Source organism: Emydura macquarii, unplaced genomic scaffold, assembly GCF_026122565.2.
Source record: "Emydura macquarii macquarii isolate MOO-44397 ecotype Brisbane River unplaced genomic scaffold, CSIRO-AGI_Emac_v2 contig_1644, whole genome shotgun sequence".
Taxonomy (NCBI): domain Eukaryota; kingdom Metazoa; phylum Chordata; order Testudines; family Chelidae; genus Emydura; species Emydura macquarii.
In genome coordinates, this window is record NW_027131781.1 from 12178374 (window position 1) to 12205784 (window position 27411).

The following is a 27411-nucleotide window of genomic DNA, read 5'->3' on the forward strand; positions in this document are numbered from 1 at the left end:
CGGAGATCTTCAGGACATTCTGCACCAATGCAGAGAACTCACATTCCTGAAGATTAAAAGATCAACTTATACAGGTTCAAACAAGAACAACGGAAAGGGGCAAATACAGGAGGGGTGTAAGATGTGTGGAAGGGTTACAACAGTTGTCACACTAGAGAACACATTTGTAAACAGGTGGCTTTAAGATGTGTTTTGGGAGTGAAGAGAGGTGAACTGATGTGGATGTCAAAGGGGAGTGAGTTCCATCTCCACAACCTATTATCAGCCACGGAGATAGTTGTAGCTCTTCTGCCCCTGAGTGGGAGGAGTCTGGGCACTGCCTTCTGGTCAAAGCAGCTGGTTAGCTACAGAGGGAAGGAGTAAACTTCTGCATGAAATGGGTGAATTAACCTCCCCCTCCCTCAGAGCAAAAAGGGAACCAGCGGTTGGATTGTGACTGAGTTGCAATTCAGTGCTTGCCCTGCTTTTAGATCCATGCCACTCCTTGTGCAGGACAAGTTGTAAGGTCTAGTCTGAAATGGGCAGTGCCATGTGTAAGGTAAGGGATATCAACTATCCATTCCCTTTGGGACAGACTCTGCCATCCTTACTCAAGCTAAGGAGCACTGGACTTTGCTAGTAGTCATTCCACTGGGACTCTGCTCAGAAAGGTACTGCTCAGTATGAGCAAGGCAGGAAGAATCTGGTATTTGTATTCCTATATTATTTAGATCTGCTGGGACCCACAAGGTAAAGTAGTGTGAAACTACCAGTTAGAGAGAATTTTTTCTCTAGCTGTGGTCTTGTGTGGATCTGTAGATTATTTATTTAGGATTTTGCAATTTATCCCCCTCTTCTCCCCCTCCCCCGCCCGCGCCGAGTTGGGGGGGGGGGGGAGGGAGAAAAAAAAAGTGAATTTTTGAGAGGATAGAGGAATGTTTTTTAACATATCTTTTCTCTTCCATTCCAGTGTTCGGGTCATGAAACTTAATCCACAGCAAGCTCCGTTATATGTGAGTAAAGCAACATTTAAACTACTTTTGTGTGTGTGTGAGAGAGAAAGAGAGGAGAGAGAAGTTGTACTTCTATGATACTGTTCTACTCTTTTCCAGAGATCTTGTTTACCTTGTTTTATTTTTTGCTCCCCAAATAAATCAAATTAAAGGTGTAATATTTCAGTACAAATGAAGCTTTTTACTAGCCTGGATAATACCTTTGATGCAGAAGGTTTAAGGATCACACTTGTGGAATGTTGTAATGTGTAATACTGTTATGCACCATGGGTAACCTTAAGAGCCTGGAGAACATTTCTGGGTGAATGTTAATGCTCTTGGAACTCAGGAAATATTGAGAGGTCTTGCAAGTTGCAGTTTGTGTGGGAAACAAGAAACCTTAATATTCACCCTAGGGTATCGTTTTTTGTGGGACCTTAGACAGAAATGGAGCTGGGACATCAGGAAATAGCAGGAGAGCTCTCTAAGATTTCTATAGTATGGTATGTTTTATATCAGTCTCTCTAGAAGCTGGTGACATGGATGACCAAGATAATAAAGAACAGGATACCTTTTCCTTCTTAATACAAGCCCATTGCAGCATAATGGGAATTGCCAAACGAGCTGGACACACATGTATATAAATTGTTCAAATATGTTTTGAAATCAGTGGCAGGTGGCTTAACTTTTTTACTGTATATAGCACCACAGATGTGCATTATGTTAATGATTTACTTGTAAAATCCTTGTATTGTATTGTTCAAAATGTATTACCTGTTTCGAACGGAATGTAAATGCACCGTGCCAGTTTTAAAAACAAGTAACCACTGTCCTACTCTAGGTAATCTATTTCTCTTCAATCAGTTATGTTCTAGGAACCTTTGGCATGTGCAGTGAAGAATTAGCAATGTACATATTAAAAGGCTCCTTTCACCAGCTCCTCCAATCTGGAAACCCTTTAAATAGACTCCAATCTGTTGTTTTGAAACAGAGATTCCTTAACTGTTAATTTTTAGATTGTCTGTCTACTTTTTAATGACTTTATTCTTCTCTCATGATAAAAAATAATAATAATGGCATAGGAAAGAGTCTTCTGATGACACAACAGCTGATGCTGTTCCTATTTGAAGTCAACAGGACGTCAAGCACAGCCAAAGGCATGCATGGGAGGGGGGAGGGAAGGGCAAACAGAGGCATGTGCCCCCCCAATAATCATCAGGGGCACAGACCTCCTCTGGCCTGGGGGGTGGTGGGGAGGGGGGCGGGCGGGCAGGCAGGCAGGAGAGAGCAAGCTCAAGCCGGGGTGGGGCAGAGGGAAGAGTGAGGGATTCTGTGCCCCTCCAAAAGGGGTCAAAGTTAAATTTCTGTGCACGCCCCTCACCCCAGCACAATTGTCTTCAACACCTTATCTACGCAAGGGTGTTTTGTAAAATCTGTCATTTGCTACTTCTGGGCATGGCTCCACCACACCTTCCACTGGTAGCCATGTTGGGAGTTCTAGCTGTCGGCAGGCCACTGGCAGTCAGTTTAGCCTCAATGTTGTCTAGACCTGCTCTGAGCAGTGTTAGCCAAGATGGTGGGTAAAACTATAGTGGTCAGTCTACACTTAGTCTCACCATTGCTACCACTGGTGGAGCTCCACTTGTACTAGTGGAAGAAAAGTGCTTTTGCAAACAGCCATAGCAGAAATAGGAGCTAAGTGGGCATTGGTGATGGGGAGATGTCCTACAGTTTCTTGTGAAGCACTGGTTGTTTGACATAATAGACTATACTGACCTTTAATCTTTTATCATTTTTAATTCTGCACCTTTGTTCTGTCAATGGCTTAATTTTTTTTACCCTCAGGCTTCCACCTTCTCTATCACATAAAAGCACTAGAATGTGATTCTACTCTGAAGAGTGTCTGTAAAAATAACTTATTGAAATCCACAGCTGCATTGTGTATGATCTTGCAACAAATTTTAACATAAAAGATGGTAAATCACAGGCAAATTATAGCCATATCAATTTAGAAAAAACTTAGTTTAAAGTTAGGAAAGAGTGATTACAAGAAATTGCAGGTTATGTACATCTATTTGATGTAAACACCATATTATAAGGTATATGGGCAAACATAATTAAATTAGTGTGTAATTTTATGAATTTCCTGATCTTGAGTGCTTGATTTCTCAGTCCTAATGTTGCACTCAAGCTAAGTTTATTATATTTCCCCATCATTTTGATTGCTTTGCTTTTAATAGATAATACATTCATCATTGGACATATTTACAAGGTCTCTTTCCATGTGTGGGGGTGGGAAGGATTAAATTGAAGTTAAATTTAGATTAGTGATGAACAAAATGATAGCACCACACACTGTATAATTTTTCTTTGTGTATGCTGATATGCCCATGACATGACTCTTACTGCTCTGGTGGTTTTTTTCTCTCAATAGGTATAAAAGTTAATCTGTTTCTACTGAAATCAGGAGCCAGTTTCGATAGATGCAAACAATCTAGGAAAATAAATAAGTTTGCTTTCAATTTATGTACTGCGTAATTTTTTTGGATCAGTTTTCGTGTTCCACCTACTACTAATTGACAACTGATCTCTCTCCATCTGTTGAGAGGATTGTTACATGTGAGAGGAAGAGAAAAAAGATTAAAACCAAAAACAGATCTACCACTTTCTGATTTTTTTTGTTCAAAAGGCAGACGCAGAATAATTTCCAGGACCGGCTAGCAGTGGGCATTACTGTCAAACAGCACTAGAAGTTCTTGGAATATGTGTTCCTTTTCAGATTGACATTTATTATACGTCCCATGCATAGGCTCGGTTTTGGGCTGCATTTCAGAAAGCTAAGAATTGCGTTGAAAACAAGTCATTCATTTGTTAATAAGGAATTTGCCATCTGTGAAGCAAATGATTGGAAACGAAAGTAGTGATTATATGGAGGGAGCCACATATACCAGTGATTGCTTCCAGGGAAAGTTTTTTGTTTTGGTGTGGTTTTTAGGAGGTCTTTGGAGTGTGGCCATTTCTTAGTCCAAAGGGGGAAAAAAAAAAAGCTTTAGAGAGAGAGAGAGAGAGAGAAAATATTTAGGTATCCACTCTCCATACACCAAACTGCCTCCTCTTTTGACGGTTACTCTCCACCAACAACATTGTCCTGTCATTTTTAGAGGGAGAAAGTGAAAAATAACATCTGCAGTTGAACTTCAAGGGCAATTTACCGTAGTTGATACTTGTCTGGGACAACAACTCTTATACTTGTGAACAGTGTTGTGGGAACCTAAGAGGTAACACGTACTCAGGACCTAGGTTTTGTTTGTGATAAAAAAGAATGTACTTCCAATAACAAACTAAGCCCCATACTGGGGCATTGATTCATTACACTGACTTGGAGGGAAAGAGAGCCACCTACTGAATCGCTACTCCTACTTCCGAAATCACCTGGATTTTCATTCTCACATTCCATAAGAGCTGACCCATCCTGTCTCCGGTTGGTTTGTGAGATCTGGTGAGGTCACAGCCTGAGATGATATGGCTACAGGCCTTTGAGAGAGTTTATTTGAAGACCAAAAGAGAGAAGCTGGTATCCGTTTTTAAAATTAAATGTTAGCATTCCATTTTCAGCAGTCTCAGTTGATTCTCTGGTGAATGAGAATTAAAGCCAAGCATTGTAAACTGCAGGTGTGATGCAACTATTCTGGGGGAAAAAATCAACAGGTAGAGATGAAGTCAGTCTATTCTTCCAGCATCTTTGTGAACATGGATTTATACTTCATGCTAAAAACAACTGGCCCTTGTTTTATTTGACTCTCCTGTGACAATTGTATCTCTCCTTTAATCTCTGATTAAGTTACCTAAACTTTATAACAATGTGATCTCTCCTAGCCCCTTGGTTTGGCTTGGCTCCCAGTTTACACATGGATTCAGTCATGAGACCAGCAACTTAGGAGAGCAGTCAAGTGTTCCCCAATATAGCACAGAGGAACGTCAGCAGAGTGATATAATTAATGCCAATATTTAAACATGTTGGTCAAGCAGCTATCAGCTCAGTGTAACTGTCAACACTTAGTCACTTTAAAATAGAACACTGTCTTTCTAAAGTCTAGTGTGTTGTTATGGTGTGAATTTAAAGAAATTTAAATCCATTTTTTCCTCTCCCTAACATGACATGGTAGGGTTCTGTAATATCAGCTGCAGTCTTATTGACAACAAGAAACTCTGAGAAATAGGGTCAGTAGAGTCATTGACAAGGATTATCTGTATCCCAATAACAGATACAAATTAACACTATTAACCTGGGACTTTGATTATTGTGCACAAGATCATCTCTGTGTTAAAGTGTGGTCCATATCGTAAAAAAATGTCAAAGTATGGGATGCAGCAGTGCCCGTCGGAGAATGCACTTCATATACTGGCCACAGTCATGTGACATGGGTCAGGGTTACAAAAGGTGGTTTCACACGACTGGGATCAGTATCAAGTGACTTCTGTGTATACTGCTATAATGGACTTCTTCCCCTGCGATTTGCAATTGTAAGGACGATTCTCATCTTGTTCACAATTGCATAATCTCTCTAGGACCTCTACAGCAATTACTTACATGAAAAATGGCATTAATAAAATATTCAATGTGCCTTATTGGCCTTCTAGTGTATTTTAGAAGCAGGATTTATGAAAGAAGAACCAACTTTATGTGATCAGACAATTGTCCATGGACCACCATAGTTGTCCAGTTATCTACCACACATCACCATATGGGAACTTCTGTGCTAAAGCAAAGGCACAGAATTAAACATGGAAATGGTTTTTAACTCTGCTCCATTGTCACTTCATATTGCAATACCATTCCACCATTTCAGGGATCTCCCAAGCACAGTGAAGTGGATTAAGAATGGAGTTTAAGTCTTAGCTCTGACTCTGTGATGGATTTTGTATGTTCAAATCAGACTTTAAAAGGTTTGTCCTTTCTGTTGGTGTATGTAAAAGTTGGGGTGGAGTTGGGAGGTGACAAACATATTTTATTAATGAAAAAAATGGAGGGAAATGATCAATATCAGATTTAGTTTTTTTGAAGGTCTTACAATGAGGTTTCTCATCTTATATGTCATAGACATTTTTTTCACTTCGCCCATAAAGCATATAGCTAGACCTAGAATATAAGGAGCTGTACTTATTGCCAGAACTGCATTTGAGGACTTGGAACTGGAATAGCCAGTTCTACCGCAGGTCAGGGGTGCAGTGGTAGAGCAAGGTTAGTTAGTGCTTAGATTTTTTTTGTAAGTGATCTTTGATTTCTGATTTAGTTAAAAGAAACACCTTCGTCTGTAACTGAAATTCAAATGACAGTTTTAGTCAGTTCTTTGGGCTGAATGGAATTGCTACCAATTGTAGGTAACTAGAAAGGAAATTGGAACAAGCTTTATATAGGTAAAATTTTGCTTATTTTATGGTTGGTTCCATAACTGAGATTATAGTAATGCATCCAACAAAAGATTTAACTAAAGAGTCAAGGATAACAAGTTATGTTATTACCAACATACCTTCAATAAATATAAAGTGCATAGGGGTAAATGATCAAGATCAAGTCTTTAGTTACATATGATGTCCTAATAGTCTTGCTTCAAAAGTGAACTGTGTACTTTCCAATTTTAGCCTCAGTGATGCCTGTCTATGGGCTTTTATAACATTATTGGTCTTGCTGCTTGTCTCCATTCACAGAAGCTCTGTACAGTATAGTTACATTGACACTTACTATAACACACACAATCTGATAACCAAATTATGGTGATAGATCATGCTAGTTTATAAAAAATTGGTAAAAGTCTTTAGTTGTATAATTGGGCATTTGTGCATTGCCTATATGAAAAAGGAAAGTCTTCCATTGATTTTCAGTGGAAGCTTGATCGGGCCCACTGTGGCTAAAAGTTGGTTGAATGGTGATGGGTGGGGCTATTTCATAGATTCATAAAAATATAGGGCTGGAAGAGACCTTGAGAAGTCATAAAATCCGGTTCCCTGTGCTGTGGTAGCACCAACTAACTGTAGACCATTGCTGAGAAGTTTGTCCAACATGTTCTTAAAAACCTCCACTGATGGGGATTCTGCAACCTTCTTTGGAATTCTATTCCAGAGGTTAACTACCCTTATAGTTAGAAAGATTTTCCTGATGTCTCCCCTAAATCTCCCTTGCTGCAGCTTAAGCCCATTACTTCTTGTCCTACCTCCAGTGGATAGGGAGAATAGTTGATCACCATCCTCTTTATAAGAGCCGTTAACATATTTGAAGACTGTTATCAGGTTCCCCCTCAGTCTTCTTTTCTCAAGACTAAACAGGCCCAGTTTTTTTAACCTTTCCTCAGAGATCAGGTTTTCTAAACCTTTTGTAATTTTTGTTGCTCTCCTCAGGACTCACTCCAATTTGTCCATATCTTTCCTAAAGAGTAGCCCCCAGAACTGGATACAGTACTCTAGCTGAGGCCTTACCAGTGCCGAGTAGACGGGGACAATTACCTCCCATGTCTTACATACAACAGTCCTGTTAATATACCCCAGAATATTAGCCTTTTCTTCAACTGCTTCACATTGTTGATTCATATTCAATTTGTGATTCACTATAACCCCCAGGTCCTTTTCAGCAGTACTAACACTTAGCCACTTATTCCCCATTTTCTAGTTGTGTATTTGATTTTTCCTTCCTAAATGAAGTATTTTGCACTTGCTTTTATTGAATTTAATCTTGTTGAATTCAGACCACTTATCCAATTTGTCAGGGTCATTTTGAATTCTAATCTTGTCCTAAGTGCTTGCAACCCCTCCCAGAGTGGTGTCATCTGCATATTTTACAAGCATACTCTCCACTTCATTATCAAAATTATTAATGAAAATATTGTATAGTACAGGACCCAGGACTTACTCCTGTGGGATCCGACTAGATACACCCTCTCAGTTTGACAGGAAACCATTGATAAGTACTCTTTGAGTATGGTCTTTCAACCTGTTTTGCACCCGCCTTGTAGTAAATTCATCTATACCGCATTGTCCTAGTTTGTTTATGAGAATGTCATGTGGGACTGTGTTAAAAGCCTTAATAAAATCAAGATATATTACATCTACTGCTTCCCCCTATCCACCAGGTCAGTAACCCTATAAAAAATTAGGTTGGTTTGACGTAATTTGTTTTTGACAAATACATGCTGGTTATTTCTTGTAATCCTATTATCCTCTAGATACTTACAAACTGATGGTTTAATAATTTGTTCCAGTATCTTTCGAGGTATCAAAGTTAAGATGACTGATTTGTAATTCCTGAGGACCTTGTTCCCCTTTTTAAAAGATAGGTCCCTTGTTTAGCCTTCTCCAATCTTCTGGGACCTCACTCGTCCCCCCATGAGTAGGGCCCTACCAAATTCACAGCCATGAAAAACACATCATGGACCATGAAACTGGACCTCTCCTGTATAATCTAGCTATTGGAGCGGAAAGGCGGAGGCAGGGCTAAGTCGTCCCAGGTGGGGGCTCTTACCATGCACCAGGATCTAGCTGCTAGTCCTGGCCAGGCTGGGGAGGGACTGGACTTATTCTTCCCCTGCACTGCCGCTCTCTGTGGGAGATCAGACCCACCTCTGGGAACCCTCGTCTGTGCTGCTGGGAGCGCCCCAGCTGGGGGCTCCTAGCTGCTAGTCCTGGTGGGGCTGGAGAGGGACAGGACTTCCTCTTTCTCTGCACGGCCGCTCTTGGGGAGATCAGACCTACCTCCAGGTATCTCCCCCCACTGCAAGAAGCTCTGTGGCTGTGTTGCCAGAGCTGGACTCTGAAGGCAGTGTAGCCACAGAGTTTCCTGCAACTGGGGGAGGTACCCAGAGGTGGAGGTGGGTGTGATTTCCTTCCTGAGAGCAGCCATGCAGGGGAAGCGGAAGTCCTGTCCTTCCCCAGCCCGGCTGGGACTAGCAGCTAGGAGCCCCTGGCTGGGGTGCTCCCAGCAGCACAGGGAGATCAGACCCACCTCCACCTCCGGGAACCTCCTCTGGCTGCAGGAAGCCCTGTGTCTGTGAGGGTGGCAATCCTGCAACCCCCCACAAAAGCTTTGTAGCCCCTTCCCCCTCCCACCCGACTCCCTTTTGGGTTGGGACCCCCAGGGTTACACCACCATGGAAAATTTCATATGTAAACATCTGAAGATGTGAAACAGACTAATTTAACACCACCACCACCACCTCCCACCATCATGGAATTGACCAAAATGTACTGTGAACTTGGTAGGGCCCTGCCCATGAGTTCTCAAAACTAATTGCTAATGGTTTTGAGATTGTTTCAGCTAGTTCTTTAAGAACCCTAGGATGAATTTGATCAGGTCTCTGCCAACTTGAATACATCCAACTTATCTAAATATTCTTTAACCTGTTCTTTCCCTATTTTGGCTTGTGTTCCTCCCCCTTTGTTGTTAATATTAACTGTTAAATGTCTGGTCACAATTTACATTTTTAGTGAAGACTGAAACAGAACAGGCATTCAGCATCTCAGCCTTCATGATGTTGTCAGTTATTAGCTTCCCCTTACACTTTCCTTCATCTTTTTCTTGCTCCTGTTGTATGAAAAGAACCTCTTATTGCTTTTTATATCCCTTGCTAGGTGTAACTCATTTAGTGCCTTAACCTTTCCGATTTTGTCCCTACATGCTTGTGGTATTCTTTTGTACTCCTCCATAGCAATTGGTCCATGTTTCCATTTTTTGTAGGATTCTTTTTTGATTTTCAGGGCATTAGAAAGCACCTTTGGAACCATATTGGCCTCTTTCTTTCCTTTGCATGTTGAGAGCAACATTTGCTTCCCTAGCAGACAATCTAAGATTAATTTATGCTACTCGACACATTTCCTGTGGGGTAGAACGTATATAAACATGGATCAGCTTAGAACTTTTCAATTGTTTATTCTGAGACTGTTGTTTAAGGCCCACAAACCCACTAGTGCCTTCACCTCCACAACATTGTTTACAAAGGGAAGAGAGAGGCATTAATAAAACCCAAGCAACCTCTTCCAGTGTGTCCTGCCTTCTTTATGTCTCCTGTTTAGATTGTAATCTGCCCAGAACAGGAACTGTCTTCATCTGTATGTCTAGTACCATTCCAAGCAAATTGTCAGCACTTAAACAATAGCAGTAGTTATGAGGGATGGTGAGGTACCAGAGTTGTCAGGGTGCAATTGAGCTTTTTGAAATTGGTTAGAAAGTAATTACTTCCTTCTGGATGGGTGGACAATGGCTGATTAAAATCCAAGCTTAAATAAAGATATTATGTTGAGGGAAAACATGAAGTGGAGTCAAAGCTGTCAGTGTTTGACAGCAGAATAATTAATTACCATATCTGAAACTGAGTCTCAGATGGTGCAATTTGTGCAGCATTCTGTACCATAATTGGTAATCTTTTAAAATATTTACCAGAGGGATAAGGCCCAAGTGAAATGCTTTTGCTGTGTGATAATATCAGTCAGTGAAGTTTGTCCCTGAAGCCATTGGCTGGACAGCTAAGTTTAATCAGTCACCTAGATGCAGTGAATCAGCTTTCATAGAGGGAGCCAGGGTGATACAGGCCACTGGGGATTTGTGGGTATCTGATAATGACAGGCAGAAAGTAGATTGTCCTCTTTTGACATGGGGATAGTCCATTATTGTGATCAACACAGTAGCCTTGTCTGATTTTTCTCTTGGGATCCTCAGGCAAGAGGAAACGAAGCTTTGATCTTTGGTTTGGTTTGGTTTTGTAGTTATAAAGGCAGGAGAATCTGATACTCTCTTGTCATGTATTAGTTGGGCACTTGAATTTTCCCTTAATGATAAGGTGACTTTTTTGTCCCTCTTCCCGTAAAGCCTTTGATTTCCACAATATGAGAAGGCATTTAAATTAGGTGCAAAGAACACATTAGAGTTATTTAAGGAGGGTCCTGAAAATCTGGGACTATTTAGGAAGTCTCATAGAAAGCATCATGCTTAGGTAAATCCTGACCTTTCAGATTAACACATTACATTTGGCAGCTCTAAAGAAGTATGTGCAACTTTCCCCTCTATATCTTTATTTTTGCCTCACCAGTGGAAATGCAAGGTATCCTTAAATATACTACTTTCCTGCAACACTGCCCTTATTAAACTATGCACCAAATGGTGTATGATATCTATCCTGGCCTTTGATCGGTGATCCTTCCTTTCCCAGCTCCCCAAATTCTTGTTCACATCATGCAAGGATAGTTTGTCTCCTCTTCTGTTGAATTGTAGAGCCCATCACTGCAATTGAAGCACAGTGCTGTGTTCCTGCAAACCAATATGCTGCTTCTTAGCTGTAGAGCTGAATCCTGGACTTGCAATGTATTGTTGCCTCTTAGGTGGGGACCACACAGGTCCCCACAATTTTAAGAGCCGCTTTGAATAACTCTCACACTAGAAGCTGCTTTAACCCATGAGTGCTGCTAAATACTTATGTAAACACCTTCACACATCAGTCATGTATTTAATATAATCATTCAAATATTTAAAGCAGTCTTATCTAGAGTAGCTTTGTGAAATGAAGTGACCATCGATTGAGAGCTTTCCTGCTGAAATACCATACTCATTGCAAACAGGTCATGGAGTGAGTTGCAGTTGGTAAATTCCTTCTTAGCCTTCCTCCCACATTTTTCACACATTCCAAACTCTGACACATCATTTAGTTAACTCTGCTTAAACTAGCCCATGCTATTCCTCCCACCCTGTATTCCATGTTTTCTGCTAGGATTGGTGTAAAATGGGGTTTGTCTGTGTATGTAAATCTTACAGTGAAATGACATAAATGACCTAGCTTGAACAAACAAAACCCAAGGCATTTATTGTCTGAGACTCTGCCCTTCAGTCACCATTATCTTGAAGTATTATAGCCTACATGCTATTGAAATAATTTGTGCCTTCCCGGAGGCCTCTCTATCCTCTGCTGAAGGCACCATATCATTGTGAGCTGTAACATCTTTATCATGAGGCTGGTTATTTTAAACCCTGAGTACTAAAAATCTTCATGAACTTCTTCATTGGAAAAATAGCTACAATGCAATCAGTGCATGGTAACTAATTTGTTAAGACAGTCTATGCCTGCCAGGCCCTGAGTTCAGGGTCCTCTGTCTCCCACAGCATCTGGTGAACTTGCTACCTGTTGGAGTGTTGAAAAGCGTTGCATCCCTTACCCCATGTTGGGTGATGATGTCACCACCAGCTGTCACAGGAAAAACAGATCCAGGGAGTGAGGTCTTAACAGAGAGAAAGGGTTTTCAACTATTTTTTTCGGTGAAGTGCGTAGGGGCAGGACAAACTGGTGGTTAGGGCACTAGTGTAGGAGATTCAGTTCTCTGCTTCATTACGGACTTCTTGTGTGACCTTGGGCAAAGACACTTAGCCTCTCTGTGCCTTAGTTCCCTGTCTGTAAGGGGGATAATAGCATTTCCCTACCTCACAGGAGTGTTGTGAGGATAAATATATTTTAAAAGATTGTAATGTGCTTTGGGACATACTCATGAAAAGAACCATGTAAGAGTGAGGTATTATTTATGTACAGTTAACTCTGTGTATTCTACAACTTGTTTGGGTTCTTAAATAGCTATTGAAAATGCTTTTTCAGTTCACCTTTAAAGATGACCTAAGTCCCCACTCGGACCCCCAAAACTCTTATCCCGTTTTGTTTCTGTAACAAAATATCAACACTTGCTTTGCCTGGAGCCAGTTTTTACAATCTGGTTAACACCCCGCTGGAACATGGCTGGAGCAGGGTTACATTGAGGAATCTGACAGGTCTGAGACTGTAAGAGCAATAATGCTAGTATACATTTTCAAATAACACTATAAGTTTTCAAATCTAATCAGAAAAACATATCTGGTTTCCTTTACCTATCACCTCTTTCTCTCTCTCTCATCCTGCTGTTATTTCAATTGTGGCGCTGTAAAGTGTGTTGGGACACAGTTTGTGGGAGAGATGCTGTGTGACATATAGCTGTCTAAATAAAGCAATATGTTTTTATTTCTAAGTGAAAAATAAAATAAAGCAGCAATTATTAGTAAGTTTTTCTTGAGATCAGTGCTATGTACTGCCACCAAGTGGCAGCTGTGTTACAGGACAGAGATTTTAATGCTGAGGTTCTGCTTTCCAGTCCATTTTACTTGTTTCAAATGATTTTGTTTCTTAAGGACTAAAAGAACTAATTATCTAGGGCTAGTGGAAAAATAAACTTCCTTAGTAAAATACAGATAAAATGTGTTGTATTCCTAGTTGCAAAAAAGTACAATGCCACTTTAAAAATTGGCTTGATTATTAACGGTAGCTCTGTGTACTGTAGTTGTGAAATATTTGTAAGTGGAAGAGGCTGTTTTGCAGTTGGTAGGGAAATTGACACTTCAAAGCACACAGCAGTCTGAGCTGTATCTTTTGGAGGGTGTTGCTGTAGAGAGGAGGAGAGCGGAGTGAGGAGAGCCCTTCTGCAGCCATGTGCTTTTAAATAGGGAAAAGGCTTAAGACCTATCATTTTAGATACAGCTGCTCTGCTTTAGAAATGATGCCCCTGATAGGAAACAGTCTAACAAAAAGTATTGTCATTTGTACTTCGCCTACAGGAATTCTGAACCTCTCCTTTTAACTCAATGGTGCTGAGGGCTGACTTTCCATTTCTCAGGAAGCAGGTGCATTAACACGACCTGCTATTTTCCCATTCCCATGTTTTAAAAGGGCCCATTTTGTTATGTGTGTAATTGGTTGGAAGTGGTGCTGATCACTCAGGCAGCTACTAATAAAATTTTAGGGTTGAATACTTTATCAGTGTAGCCCAAAAGTCCCAGATCTTCAACGGTATTTAGGCTCCTAACTTCCATAGAAATCAATGGAGGTTAAGAGCCTAATTGCCTTTGAGGATTGTGGCCTAAGCTTTGGAGAGATGGGCAGGGACAAGCAACCCTGAGCAAGTAAAAGTTGGCTTGTAAGTTACCATGATTCCATCACAATAGAGTCAGGATTCCTATGGACCTTGGAGAGGTGTGATGTGCACGAATGCTGTGAGCTATTGGATAATATAAGCGATAAGAGTACAGGCTTTGGGGTCTTTCACTGACATTCTGGGACCATGTATAGAGATTTTCCCCCACGTGTGCATGCCCCAACTACCAGCAGAACAACTTTGAAGTTGCTCCACGATGCTGCTTTGTCCAGTGGCTAAAGTAGTTCACTTGGGACCATTACATCAGGGCTTGCATACAGCCAGAGTAGTATGCAGAGACAATGTATACTATTACATGATTCGACTATTAGATAATACTGCATAATAATATTAAACAAAATACTAAAATAATATAACAAAATTGAATTTTTCAAGCTGTTGCTGTGTTACTCTTGGAATAGTTACCTTGATTGTGAAATAATGCCCAGACAGTAAACTTCTAGTCCCAGCTACTTTTCTAATGATAATCCCAGCAGTTCTACGTAGGTGTTGTGTATAACATATATACATTTGAAGGTCTCTTTCATCGTCTTTTATTTTTTCTTTTGTATTCCTTAGGTTTGATTTTGCCCTTTCAGCATTAATTCTAACATGTCCTTTTAAGTATTGGGAATTAGTTGGAACACCTCTTGGCCGTTGTCATATCAAGTCACAATATGTGTCTTCCTTTTATCACCAATAAGAAACTGTTACTTTCCTAATTTTTCCCTGTAGCTATCTCCCACTCAGGTTGTCCATAGTAGCTTACATAGCTGCACTTCATGCCATAGCTATTTTGGAGATACTATAGATGCATATTGTCAAGTAGTGTAGGCTTCACTAGTTCTGCAAGATGCATATTCTCTTACCAAGTGTCTTCCTTAGTATATCCATTGGTGTGTGGGTTTTAATGTTGATCACACTAGTTTGAATATATTTAACTTCACGGTCTTTACCATCGGACCCTTAAGTTTCTCACATGTCTCTGTTGTCATAAAACTCCTGACTGTGATCTTCTGACTCTGTTCCCATGCTTTCACCACACAACTATCCTTCCTCCCTCAAACTGGTCAGTTAAAACATATTTCTGGACCAAATACTCCTTCATAGACTTGGCTGTGGGAATCATTTAACAAATGAATCGGTTTCAGTTTTGGTTTTGTGGTCCACTTTTAACACTGAAATAGGAGACTGGCTGGCTCAGTGCCCTATTAATGAGGCAGAGTGCGTGTCATCTCCAGGTGCCTGCTTCAGTCACTATGTAGCCTGGATTAAAAAACATATCCCATCTTTCTGCTGTTTGGTGACCTCCTGGGAAATGAGTTGGGATCGCTGAATTCACTCTCTGGTGGACAGGAATTCATATTACAAAATCGGTCTGTGTCTTAACTGACACTCTTGCTTGTCTCATCAGAGGCCATCTCGGCCCCCTCAGGGCTTTTAATCTAAAATCTTTCACTGGCACTAACGTTAACATGGATTATTTAAAATAATAAAAAGAAGGGCAAAAATAAGAAAGTCAAGCCACGGATTCTGAGTTTAGTCTGTTGGCGTATCCTTACATCGACTTGCTGTGGCTCATTTAACAAAAATAAAATAGTTGCCTCCGATTCCTCAAAGATCAAGAGCCTTGTAGTCATTGATTGTGAAAATGGACCCAATCCTATCCTGAATCTGGCAATTTGCCATTCCGCTTATTTCTGCAGTCGTTCTCTGGAGGCCTTATCTGCAGGAGGCTGCAACACTGCAGCAGAATGACATCCATCTTTCTTTGCATGCCTGGCATAGGTCATCACCTTTATCAGGGTATCTACACATGAGCAGGGATTTCTAGTGTTGCTCAGGTCAAAACCTCATATTTAATACCACCATCTCCATGTTTCCAGCTCTGATTATCTGCAAAATGACTTGGGTTGATGTGATCTTTTTCCAGGGGTACTTCGGAGTCATAAAATAGCAGAGTCAGGGGTTACTGGCATTAGTTCACTGTACTGTGTGCCTCTGACCTATCTCCTTATAGCCTCATTCTTTTAAAACAAATGTGCTAAAAGATTGATGAGAGGACAAGTCAGTAATGAATGTCATGGTGTTTTGAAATCTTGAATTGGATTGTGGGATCCTCACTTTCCCACTGGGTTTGAACTGCCATTTATTCTCTCTACTAGACCCTTTCAGTGGAAAAGTTCATTTACTCAAAAACCCAATTTTTCCATAAAAATAATTTTGATGGAAATTTTTCATCCATTCCTAAATATTTTTTTCCATTTTACAGATGAGAAAACTTGAGGCACAGGAAAGTGAAGGGACTTGCTCAGAATTGTTATTGGGATAGCCTCCTACAGGTCCCACCTGTCTCCAAACTGGTCTCCCTGTGTTCATCTCAAATTAACCCAGTCCATCAATTTAACCTAAAATGAGTCAATCACCCCTTAAACTCCAGCGTTTGCAGTCTTCTTTTATCTCTGTCCGTTTCTTAGAGTCAGTATGGCACGGGGCTGTTGGCCCTCTGCTATCCTAGGTCTTCCTGCTTCCTCATGGTGCTCTGTTTTCCTTTCTTTATAGATGGACTTGTTTTCCTTACTGGTCCCAGCTGTGGGTGCATGCCTCCACGGTTGGCATCTCTGTCACTGGGTTGTGCGGTCAGCCGGCTTGCCTATGAGCAGGGAAGACTTTCCTCTCCCTTCTGCCTGTGCTTATGTGGGATTTATAAAACCACATTACACTTGCTCAAAGTCATACAGGGTCAATGGTAGTAGATGACAGAACTAGGAGCAATGGTTTCAAGTTGCAGTGGGGGAGGTCTAGGTTGGGTATTAGGAAAAAGTTTTTCACTAGGAGGGTGGTGAAGCACTGGAATGGGTTACCTAGGGAGGTGGTGGAATCTCCATCTTTAGAGGTTTTTAAGCTGTGGTTTGACAAAGCCCTGGCTGGGATGATTTAGCTGAGGTTAGTCCTGCTTTGAGCAGGGGATTGGACTAGATACCTTCTGGGGTCCCTTCCAACTCCAATCTTCTATGATTCTATGTCTACTCTGCAGCTTCTGCACTGTGACTCATAGTGTAGACATATGCACAGTGACTCTGGAGTGAAATCCAACTCCTTGTTGAGTGCCCATAGCACTACACAACGCTCCTGTCTTGGAGGTTAGATAACAGCATGCCTATTTCATTAAAAAAAAAAAAAATGCACGTGAGCCTGAATCAATTCAAGAAGGAAAACAATCAAAGGATTTCTGTTCCCTAAAAAGCAGATCCACAGTTAAACCATATGAACAACTTTCCATTAATAAAGAAGTTACCAGTTTGCTATGACACCAAAAGGCATAACGTAATAAGAAATTGACCCAACAACAAGTCAGTTCTGTTATGAATGGAAACAATTAAACCTGTTAAAAGGGCACGTTATTCTCACTTGTCTAATCTAACACACCAAGCCAAGCTCTTTAATAAACCAGCAGAACTCTCCTTGGCAATAGCTGTTTGGAAAGAAATGTGCTGAAAGGTGTCAGACCTATTTTTTGCACCCACTTGGTAAATCTTTCCTAGTCATCTAATGCATGATTTTGGGCCCAGCCCCAGTGTACTGGAGTAGGTGCTACCTTGATGAAAAATGTAACCAGAGGTTGTACTGGCTACCATCAGCAGTCTCATACTTGCATGAGAAACGAATGCAGGATTACCAAGTTCTGATATGTTCTGTCTGTTTACCATTCTGCTTTTAATAAACCTTCTATGAGTCTTTCAGTTTTACCTTTTAACACATCATGCTGGAGTTTACATTTCTTTATATCGCCTGAGGCTTTGCCTGGGCTAGGGGGAAAATGATGGGTTTTTAATTTTAGCTAATATACTTTAAAACATCACAATTTGAACAGGACGAGTGGTATTTTAAAATGTGCTAACTAGTTGAGGTGGATATAGTTCACACATTAAAATACAACTTACCCTGTTTACAATGGAGTTTTAAAATATGTTAGCTAGCACATTTAAAAAAATATCCCTTCCCACCCCTCGTCTGGACATACTCTTACAAATGTATAGGAAACCTGTACATTGATACAGTTTTGTTTTAGGGATGGATAAATTGTTGTGCATCTGGCTTCTGCCATTTCTCATTGAGTCCTCATGTAATCCCAAATGGTACATGTTAGAGGGTAATCCTTCTGATTTTGTATCATTTGCAGGATAGGGTCAAATAAAGTTGATGGTTCCCCAGACAAAAGCAGACAGACAAAGATTGTCAATAACTGAATTGGAAATTAGAGCTTTCGCTATACAATTAAACTGTGCAAACATTTAGAGAACAAGGGAGTCTTTTTTTAGAATGCAGATATGTTTTTAAGAAATAATAAATAATATAAATTAGTAATACTTGTCTCTTGTATAGTGTCTAATAATGTCACAGAAATTTACAAACATTGATGAATTAAGCTCATATAAAAACCATTCACGGGCAGGTCATTCCCCTTTTACAGCTGGAGAAATTGAAACGGGGAAGTGATTTAGCCATGATCGCTGAAAGCTCATCTACACACAGTTTTTGTACTCTTATAATGGTAATGGTTTAGAAATTGATACAAAGTGGTGGTACCGTTCCCTAGTGTTGACACAATTATATTGATGTAAGAGTGCTTATATCGATATAGCCACCTTTATATCGGTGTAACGGTGTTAACAGTAAAGGTTGTACCACTTTAATTAAAATCGGTTTCTAAATTGATATAGTGGTACAAAAATTGTGGGTAGACCAGCCATCAATGAGTCTGTGGCCAAACTCCTTATCCTTAGTCATGTGGTGTGACCACTAAACAACATTCCCTTCCCAGCTGGAGATACTGAATGCACTTTTCAATAATAGGCTTAATTCAGACAGATCACATCTCTGAAATGTTTATTTCATAGATCTTGGATTGAAATTTGGGAGTTGAAAGAAATGGTGACCTTTTGTCTGAGTGGACATAAAATGGAATGTTTTCATTTCCAATGGGCTTTAAGTTAAGTAAATATTAGTCAATCCAAAGTAGATTTGAAATTAAACTATTCTTATTTGTTGGCATCTGCCAGAGAATTGCTTTGATCTATCTGTACTTTTACCAAAGGGGTATTGGCAGCCTCGCTTTCCATTTGTAGCTATTCAGGATGAAAGGGGTGATAATAGCCACCTTGTGTGACAGTGATATTGAACAGATGACATTGTTTGGGTAATATTAAATGAGTAAAGGTAAACATGCTTCAATTAAAATATTTTTGCAGGCTGAATGCAATAGTGCTATCGGAAACTCTTCTCTGTGGGCTTAAGGAATTTGTCCACATTTGTAACTGATTTGCTTCAACAATGAAGTTGTTGGAAACCTTGTACTGTAAACTATTAATTAATATTTTTTAAAAGATTTTTTTTTAATTTTTGAACATGGATTTTTTGATGATGATGATGACAGAATTTTGCTGTCTGATGCCAATTTTAATGAGAGAGAACTTGCATATCTCCTTTCATCCAGGGGTCTCAAAGTAGTTTACAAACAGTTAATTATGCTCTCAGGTTGCTAACAGAGATAGCAGGAGATGCTTATTCTTAGGCCTTGTCTAAATAAAAAGGTACTTTTTTCAACAGAATTAGCTCAATTGAGCTACCTTAACTTGATTGCAAACCCCATTGAACACCAGTTTACCGCCCTTAGTTTGAAATAGAGCTCCAGGATTGACCCATAGTTTAAATGGGATTTTTCAATCAAGTTAAGCAAGCTTGCTTGAGCTAACTCGATTTACAAAAACCAAACCCTTTTCACCCCTAGTCTTATAGGTCCTGTCTATGTAGCAGAAGATGGCACACATTTCAGTTGTATTAGTTCAGTAAATTAGCTTAGTATGACTGAAATACCCCTTTAGCACCTGTATAGACACAGTTTAAGTAAGGGCTTGTCTACACTGTGCCACAATGGACTATAGGGATTTGACTTGCAGGGTGCATCAAAATGTTGTGCTCGAACGGCCCATGTGGATGCTATTGGTGTGAACTAAAAGCTACTTAGTTTGCGTTAACATAGACTTCTTTCAGACAGGACTTTAAGCGGTAATTAGAGTGCAACATTTTTGTGCGCTCTGCAAGTCACACCCCCGTAGTCTGCACACTAGCCTAGTTTAGACATAGTTTAAGACTTTACAATCATGTTACTTGGTTCTCTCATAACCTAGACTTCCCTCTAGACTCAACCAGTTTAGCACAGTTGCTTTGCCTTGACTAGAGTTTTCAGAAATAGAGTTGGCTAACTTGATCTAACATCACACCTTTAAATCCTAGTCTAGACAAACCTATGCAGAGGGCCAGAGGGGTTCTAGTATTTGTCCACACCTGCAGCCTGTTCTGTGTTAGCCCCTTATCTTGCTCTTTTAACAATAAATAATATATATAATGTAAAATTAGTTTTTGCTCTAACATTTGTGAATTAAACGGTCTCTTTTCATCATATTAAGATAACGCATTACCTTGACAGACTTTGTATAGTCCATGTGTGTCTAAACCCATCAATGCAGGGTTCTCCTCACATGTGCTCTGTGCTGATTACTTTTTTTCTGCAAGAAAGTGATCAGCCATATTTATGGGTTCTGGGTTTAAAAAAATTAGCCTCAGTGGACATCTGTTTAAACAGCCAACTCTATTGATGAGTTGTCTTAAACTTCAGCTGGGTTTGAAGTCCATTTAAGTATTTGCATGTGGATGCCATTGGGGGAACAGTTTGAGCAAAGATGAAGAAACAAAAATCAAAGCAAAGGAAGAGATCTGTAGGTTAAAATAGGTTATGAGTTTTGAATAGTTGCTTCAAAACTGGACCTATTTGTTGGAATAGAATGTTTTAGTTCTGCATGTGAATTGGTCATGTTTGAATTTCAAATCTGGTACTTTTTTCCATCTGTTTTTATTTTATCATTGACTATACATGCACTGTATTTCTGCCTCTTCTGTGTATTATTCCTTTTGCCTCCTTTAGAATTCTGCTCTGGCATTATCTCCTGGTAAAATGTGGAAGCACTTCTTCTAGTGCCTTTCTGCTACTGGCTTAGTCCATTTTGTTGAGATGACTTGCATATATATATATATATATATATATATATATATATATATATATATATATATATATATATATATGGTGTGTAGTAGGCTCATTTTATAATTGTAAGTATTACTTTTATGAGCAGTGATGATGGACTAATCTGGGAGCCATGTTACCAGGACCAGTGACAGGTTTAACTCAGCCTGATCTATACAGACAGTTGCAATGGTTTACCTAATGGTGTGATTTTTGTACTGATTTATTTAAATTGATGCATCTTTGTGTATGGGCACTCTTAAATGGATATAAATCTGGTTGAGATCTGGTTAGCTTGTTCTTATAAAACGGGGAAAAGCTAAATTGATAAAACTAGTTTTAAGATGATATAAGTGTGTTCCTGCAGGGTTTTCCACTGGTGTAATGATACTGGGGCAACTTTGTATGTAGACAAGCTCTCAGGAGCCTGTCTATTGAGGCCAGAGTACCACACACATTTATGTTCTCCCTTCTGGTTTTATCAGCCAAAACCAGCTTAGATTTACTACCATATAATGCACATCTGGGATCTGACTGGTTGGCAGTATTGTCAACTCCTGTGATATTTGATGTTTTTCTTAAAGCCACAGCTCCTGGAGTCAAGTGATGGTCACAATCTGTTTTCCCTTTCTTTCCCCTTTCTTTCAACAAGAAAGGTTCTAACTCTCCTGGCTGTGGAGAAGATCTTCAAAATCTGACTAACATGCCCACAGATGGCTTAGAAGGCACAAGGACAATAAAAATAACCCATCTTTTTAATCTCCTGATTTGTAACTCAATGTCATGGGTGTTTGAGGCCTGACTCATGATATTTGAAGGCTTGGGGCTGGCCACACAGAACAAAGATTGTACCTCTAGATGCTCCTCCTTCACCTCTAATGTCCAGAGTTCGTAACAGTTCTAACATAAGGATCAATCACCTCACATGGCACCTTCTCTCATGCCTCCCACCTTCGTATTTGAAAGCTCATTGCAGACGCTAACATACTCTCTGTCTCGGCTTGTGAGTGGTCCCCATGTTACAGATGGGGAAACTGAGGTAAAGAGAAGCTGAGATACTTGCCCAGAGTCAGCAGCACCGCTCGGCAAACACCCAGGCCTGCTGGTTTTCAGTGGTGTATTTTACTCATAGGGCGCTATGAAAAGTGAAAGAGATTGGAGTGGCGGTCTGGAGGGAGAGGTACTTTGGGCAGTTTCTGTGCAGCCAGTCACCTCTAGGCAGGGCTCTGTGGTTAGAGTCCTCCAGGGAGGCCTTAGGAAATCTGTAACCATAGAAACCCCACAGAGAGCATCACCCAACCAGCTGCAGACACAGAATAAGGCTAGAATAACATTGGGGGGAGTGATGTAGTGAGTTGTGCTGGGTTGGAGGGTATGTTAGGGGTCTACTGTGTTGGTGGGAAAAATGAGGCAAATCCAGTGGGGGCCATAGGGAACCAGAGATGAGTTTGGGAGAGCCAGGCCAGGGGAATGGGGGAAATTGAAGTGAAGGAGCTGGAACTTGAAGCAGCGAGTGGAGGAGCTGTGGGGATCCAGAGGTAAAGGAGAGAATGTGGGGAGAACACATAATTGTATGTACAAAAATATGTGTATAATTTCTGCATGCAATTGCATCTGTTACATGCAGAGTTACTTATGATAACTGTATATCATTTATGCAGAGACAGGATGGGTGAGGTAACATCTTGTATTGGACCATCATCTTCTCTTTGTGACAGAGACAAACTTTTGAGATTGAAATCTTGTCTTACCAAGAGAAGCTGGTCCAATAAAGGATATTATTACCTCCCCCACCTTGTCTCTCTAATATCCGGGGACCAACACAGCTACAACTACTCTGCATGTATCATTTATATGCATGCATTTTTGCAGGCAATAGTTCTAAAAATCTAGGTCATTGCAGACTGAACGTAGGAGTGACGTCAGACAGCAGGAGGTAGAGGAGAAAATCTGTCACATGTTCAGAGTGTATCCTGGCTGCATGAGTTATTGAATTTGATATAAATAAGGTTTTACTGTTTCATCAAGGCATGATCTGCTAGAAAATGTTCCAAACAAGGAGATAATGCGTACCTTGTAACAAGGCTGTGGATATTTTCAAATTGTTATGATTTGGTAAAAGTGTAATTGCATGACGGCAAGACAGTAAAGCTTACTTCTAGACAATATCAGTATATGGCAGTACATAGCTACTGGAGTGCAAAGGGAGTGAAATTTGAGTCCTGATAAAACAAAGCCAATTCTCCTGTCTGTAGCTGCTGTTCCAGCGAGGGTAGGTCTATTGAGTATAATTTTGCAATAACACTGCCCTTATTGGTTCCTTCCAATAATGTTTTTGACCCCTTTTCTTTGTAGTAGGAGAAAACCCTATTGCATATGATACTTCCCTAGCTGTGTGTGTGTGTGTGTGTGTGTGTGTGTGTGTGTGTGTGTCGAGGAGTAAGGGAGTGGTCAGTGCTTGGGTTAGTTACATTGTAGGTAGTTACCTGTGCACAGAGAGGTATCAAGGGGATTTAGATTGAGGAATAGGGCTTCATTCTGCCTTTGGATACTTGAGCAATTTTGTGTTGCTCTCCATGTTCCCTTGGGATGTCAAACACCAGTCAGATGTTACAGTACCATTGTGATATCACGGTCTCTGTGATGTGCTGCTTTTGATTTCGACAAAACTTTCATCAGGCAGGATTGTCAGGTCCGGTACGGAATTTTTTGTGAGTGTGCACGTGTGTGCAAGTGTGACATGAACTGAATGGTTAGGGCTCTCAGCCGGTATGTGGGAGACCCAGGTTCTTTGAGTCAGCAGAGCAGATTCTTGAACCTCGGTCTCCTGCATCACAGGTGAGTGCCCTCTACCTGGCTGTACTGAGGTGAGGGCTCTCTTTGCACAAAAAGAAAAATAATTTTTGGGGGAAAAGGTCTTGGTTTCATCCCAGTGCAACATGGGAACATTTTTTGAAATCTTAAATTTTCATAGGATGGGAAAACTAATGGTCGTGCTTCTGCATATCTTTTTAAGCTTACTGCTGTGCTTTGATGATCTGGACAAAATGCATGCTAAAAATTACCTGTATATATGAAGATGGGAGCAGGACTCTAAACTGTTGTTCGAAAAAGGACAGAGAGAAGAAACCAGAAGCCTTGAAGATTGAGTGGGTCATTTATATATTAAAACTGTTGAGAATGTGAACTTGACCTCTGGCTTTTTTTGTCCTTTTCTTAGGGTGACTGTGTTATTACAGTACTGCTGACTGAAGAAGAGAAACTTGAAGATGTAGTTTTTTACTTGGTATTTGCTGGCTCCACTGTCCAACACTGCACAAGCACTAGAAAAATTAATCATGGGACATTGGAGACCATTGCTCCTGGTAAGCACTTTGCTTTTTTTTTTTTGCAAAACAGACACCTAAAAAAAATCAGTGAAAACTGATGCATCAAAGTTTATTTAAACATCATGCAATATTGAGAATCTTTATTATTTTCCTATTTGCACAAACTTTTAGAGTATATTTGGGATGATCATTTTTAAACCAGGCTTTGACTTGATGGGTTTTTAAAAAATGTTCCAGAGGCAAACAGATTTATAATGGAATCACATTATATAATATAATAGTTATTTAATGCATAACTGTTCTCCTGTACAACAGAGAGCACAAAGTTTTATTTACACATTAAAAGACTTTGAGAAAAGGCCAGATAGTAGAGGAATGTTGGCAGGTAATGTTATATGAGAGATGCCTGTTAAATGGTATTTGCCAATGACATAACATTGTTCTGTAGGTTGCTTTTGTCTTTGTTTCCTCCTGGTAAACGTAGTGATTAAAACGAAGTTGGCCATATTATTCACTCCTTACATCACTGCTTGCACTGTCAGGGTGGTTAAAGATACTTTGAAAGAGCAATCTAGTATGAATACTGATTACTGGAACCCAATGCAATCAGTGAGATTGTGATTAATTTTCTCACGGAAGCAATACAACTGGTAACTCTTAGACTGTTTTTGTGTTGTGTGTACAGTGCACACAGTAACTCTGTGACAACATCGGGTGCCATGACCTCATCTCTCTTGGGATCCAAATAACTGAATTGCCCAGAAAGGAATTGAAATGAGTCTGTGTTCCTTTTCAGCCTGAAAAGGAGCCAGAATACTTCACAGGATTTAATTACAAAAGTAATCCATTTCTGTTATAATTACCCTAACATCCTCGTCTGCAACAAAGAACACCACTTGAGCTTCTGTTTGATTTTAAAGATTGTATCTGCAATGGTGCTGGATGGCAGTTACTTCTTGTGACTTGTACTTAATATTTGTATTTAATTTTGGAAGATATTGTCACAGAAGGGGGGACTTCAGTATTGGACCAGTCTTTGGTGAGGGGTGGTTGTGGGGGCGGGTGGAGAAATACGTTTTTTTATCTTACTTATATTCAGAAAGAGATTATTTAGCCAGTATTGTTCTGTGGTTTGAGTCTCTGTTGTTGAAGATACTGATACTCTTAGCCCAGCTTCTCCTCCTGCTGAACACTACAGTAAATCTGTAATCATATGCTTACCTTGTGTATTCCACCAGTTACCTTGGAAATGATTATGATGACTCATAGCCAAGTATTATTTGACCTCACTGCATGATTAACTCTGAGTAAGAGGCAGTGTGTGGGAGACCAGCCCTTGCTGAAACACAATAACCGGGGTAATTAATAAGTCTTTCATGATTACAAAAATTATAAAAACCATGAATAAAGTGAATGACTTTTGACCAGTCCCCATGTGACAGAGGTAGGAGGGCAGGTTCTCTGCCTAGCATAAAAGGTAGGATGACCCGATGTCCTGATATTATCAGGACCATCCTGATATTACACAACTATAATCCCCTTCCTCCCCTCCCTCACTCCCCCGGCGCAAAAAAAAAAGTGCCCCGATTTCTCACACTTGCTATCTGGTCAACCTACATAAAGGAGAGCTCTTGGAGTAGACCAGCTTCCACAGTGGCCAATGCTTCCCAGGACCATATGGGCATAATTTTGTCAGCCAGAGAGTGTAGTCAACTCTCCAGCCAGCTAATGCTTACTCTATAATATGCTTCATTCAGTAATCGGTGGTATATACCTCTGCTAACTCATCCTCCACCGTGCCCTGAGTCATTGTGTATATCACCAGAAGGATGGACTGTTCTTGTGCATCTGGACCAGCTACTCTTTCATCACGTCCTCATCTGTGCCAGATTTCATGTCATCCTATTAGATAACCTATCCCCAAGAGTGAGGAGGAGGTTTTGTTTTGTTTTGTTTTTTTGTGAGAGGATGAGGGGAGGAGATGGAGCTTTTACAGAGAGAAGTTTTTAAACTTCATTAAACCTAATATTCAAAAGAAACATTACATTTTGTTTGGGAACTTTTTCTGGCACTGTTTGCAAACCAAGCACACCAGCACTCTGCTAGTGCATTCGAAACAGAAAGGGGAATGGACCATTCTAGGTTTTGTTGTCTAAGCCCAGGAAAGTGTTTAAAAGTAAACCAACTCCCATAAAGAGAGAGCATTTGATTATACTGAATGACATAAGGTAGCATTAGGCAAATGTATTTTAAAAAAAAAAGCCTTTAACTGCTAGTGCCCTTTAGATTTTCATTATACGTAACTTTAAACAAAAGTTCTTAAGGGCAGAGTCCAGGGCCTGCTACATTTCATTTTACTCTGCATAATCTGCTCTTTTACTGTGTGTTTTCATTATTGGTCATATGATGATGAATCTTTAAATGAAATCTTTTGACTATTCAAATACAAGCCTTTACTTCTGTACATGACAAAACTGAAGAAAGGATTGAAATTTATAATCAGAGGTTGAATATAGGACAAGATTGTTACTTACAGAGGGATCATTTTAAAAATTGAAATGTTAGATTCTGAATTCACTATATTACTGGGCTGCACTGTACATCAAAGTAGGTCACCAGTTGATGTCTTGCGATTATTCAGAACTTGACTGTCCTACTCCCACAATGACACAGTGGAAATATCCAATAACCCAGTAAAATTATTATACAAGTGTGTAAGCAAAATGGATCAGGCTTCATTTTCTTGTGGGTCATTTTACATGGTGTAGGTTCATAGAGGAAATAGCTTAGTGTATGGACTGTGAAAACCCACAGTCTCCCTTAAACCCATACGCATTTTCATATGATTAGTACTATTTTATAATGTATTACAGTGCAGCTTTTGAGGATTATTATGAATTTTTTAGGATTTATCAATGGATTAGGTCTGAAAAGTTCCCACCAACTGTTGAATATTGGAAGTGGCAGTTTGTTAAAAACACTTGATTATAAAATTGTTAAATCTTGCATTCCCATTGCTAATTAGTGTTGGGGGAGGGGAGGGGAGGCTAGAGCTGGAGCGAGT

General features: G+C 40.0%; 1 protein-coding gene across 4 annotated transcripts in view; it reads left to right on the top strand.

The window, feature by feature from the left end:
* Positions 1–27411, top strand: part of AKAP13 (A-kinase anchoring protein 13) — a 297054-nt gene that overhangs the window by 82701 nt on the left and 186942 nt on the right. For 3 of the 4 annotated variants that reach the window (XM_067555646.1, XM_067555644.1, XM_067555647.1), the window contains 2 exons: positions 950–992; positions 24239–24383. In XM_067555646.1, coding sequence (XP_067411747.1) covers positions 950–992; positions 24239–24383 — 188 coding nt within the window. Of the gene's footprint in view, positions 1–14; positions 651–949; positions 993–24238; positions 24384–27411 lie in introns of those variants that run through there. The other variant, XM_067555648.1, reaches the window with a different exon arrangement.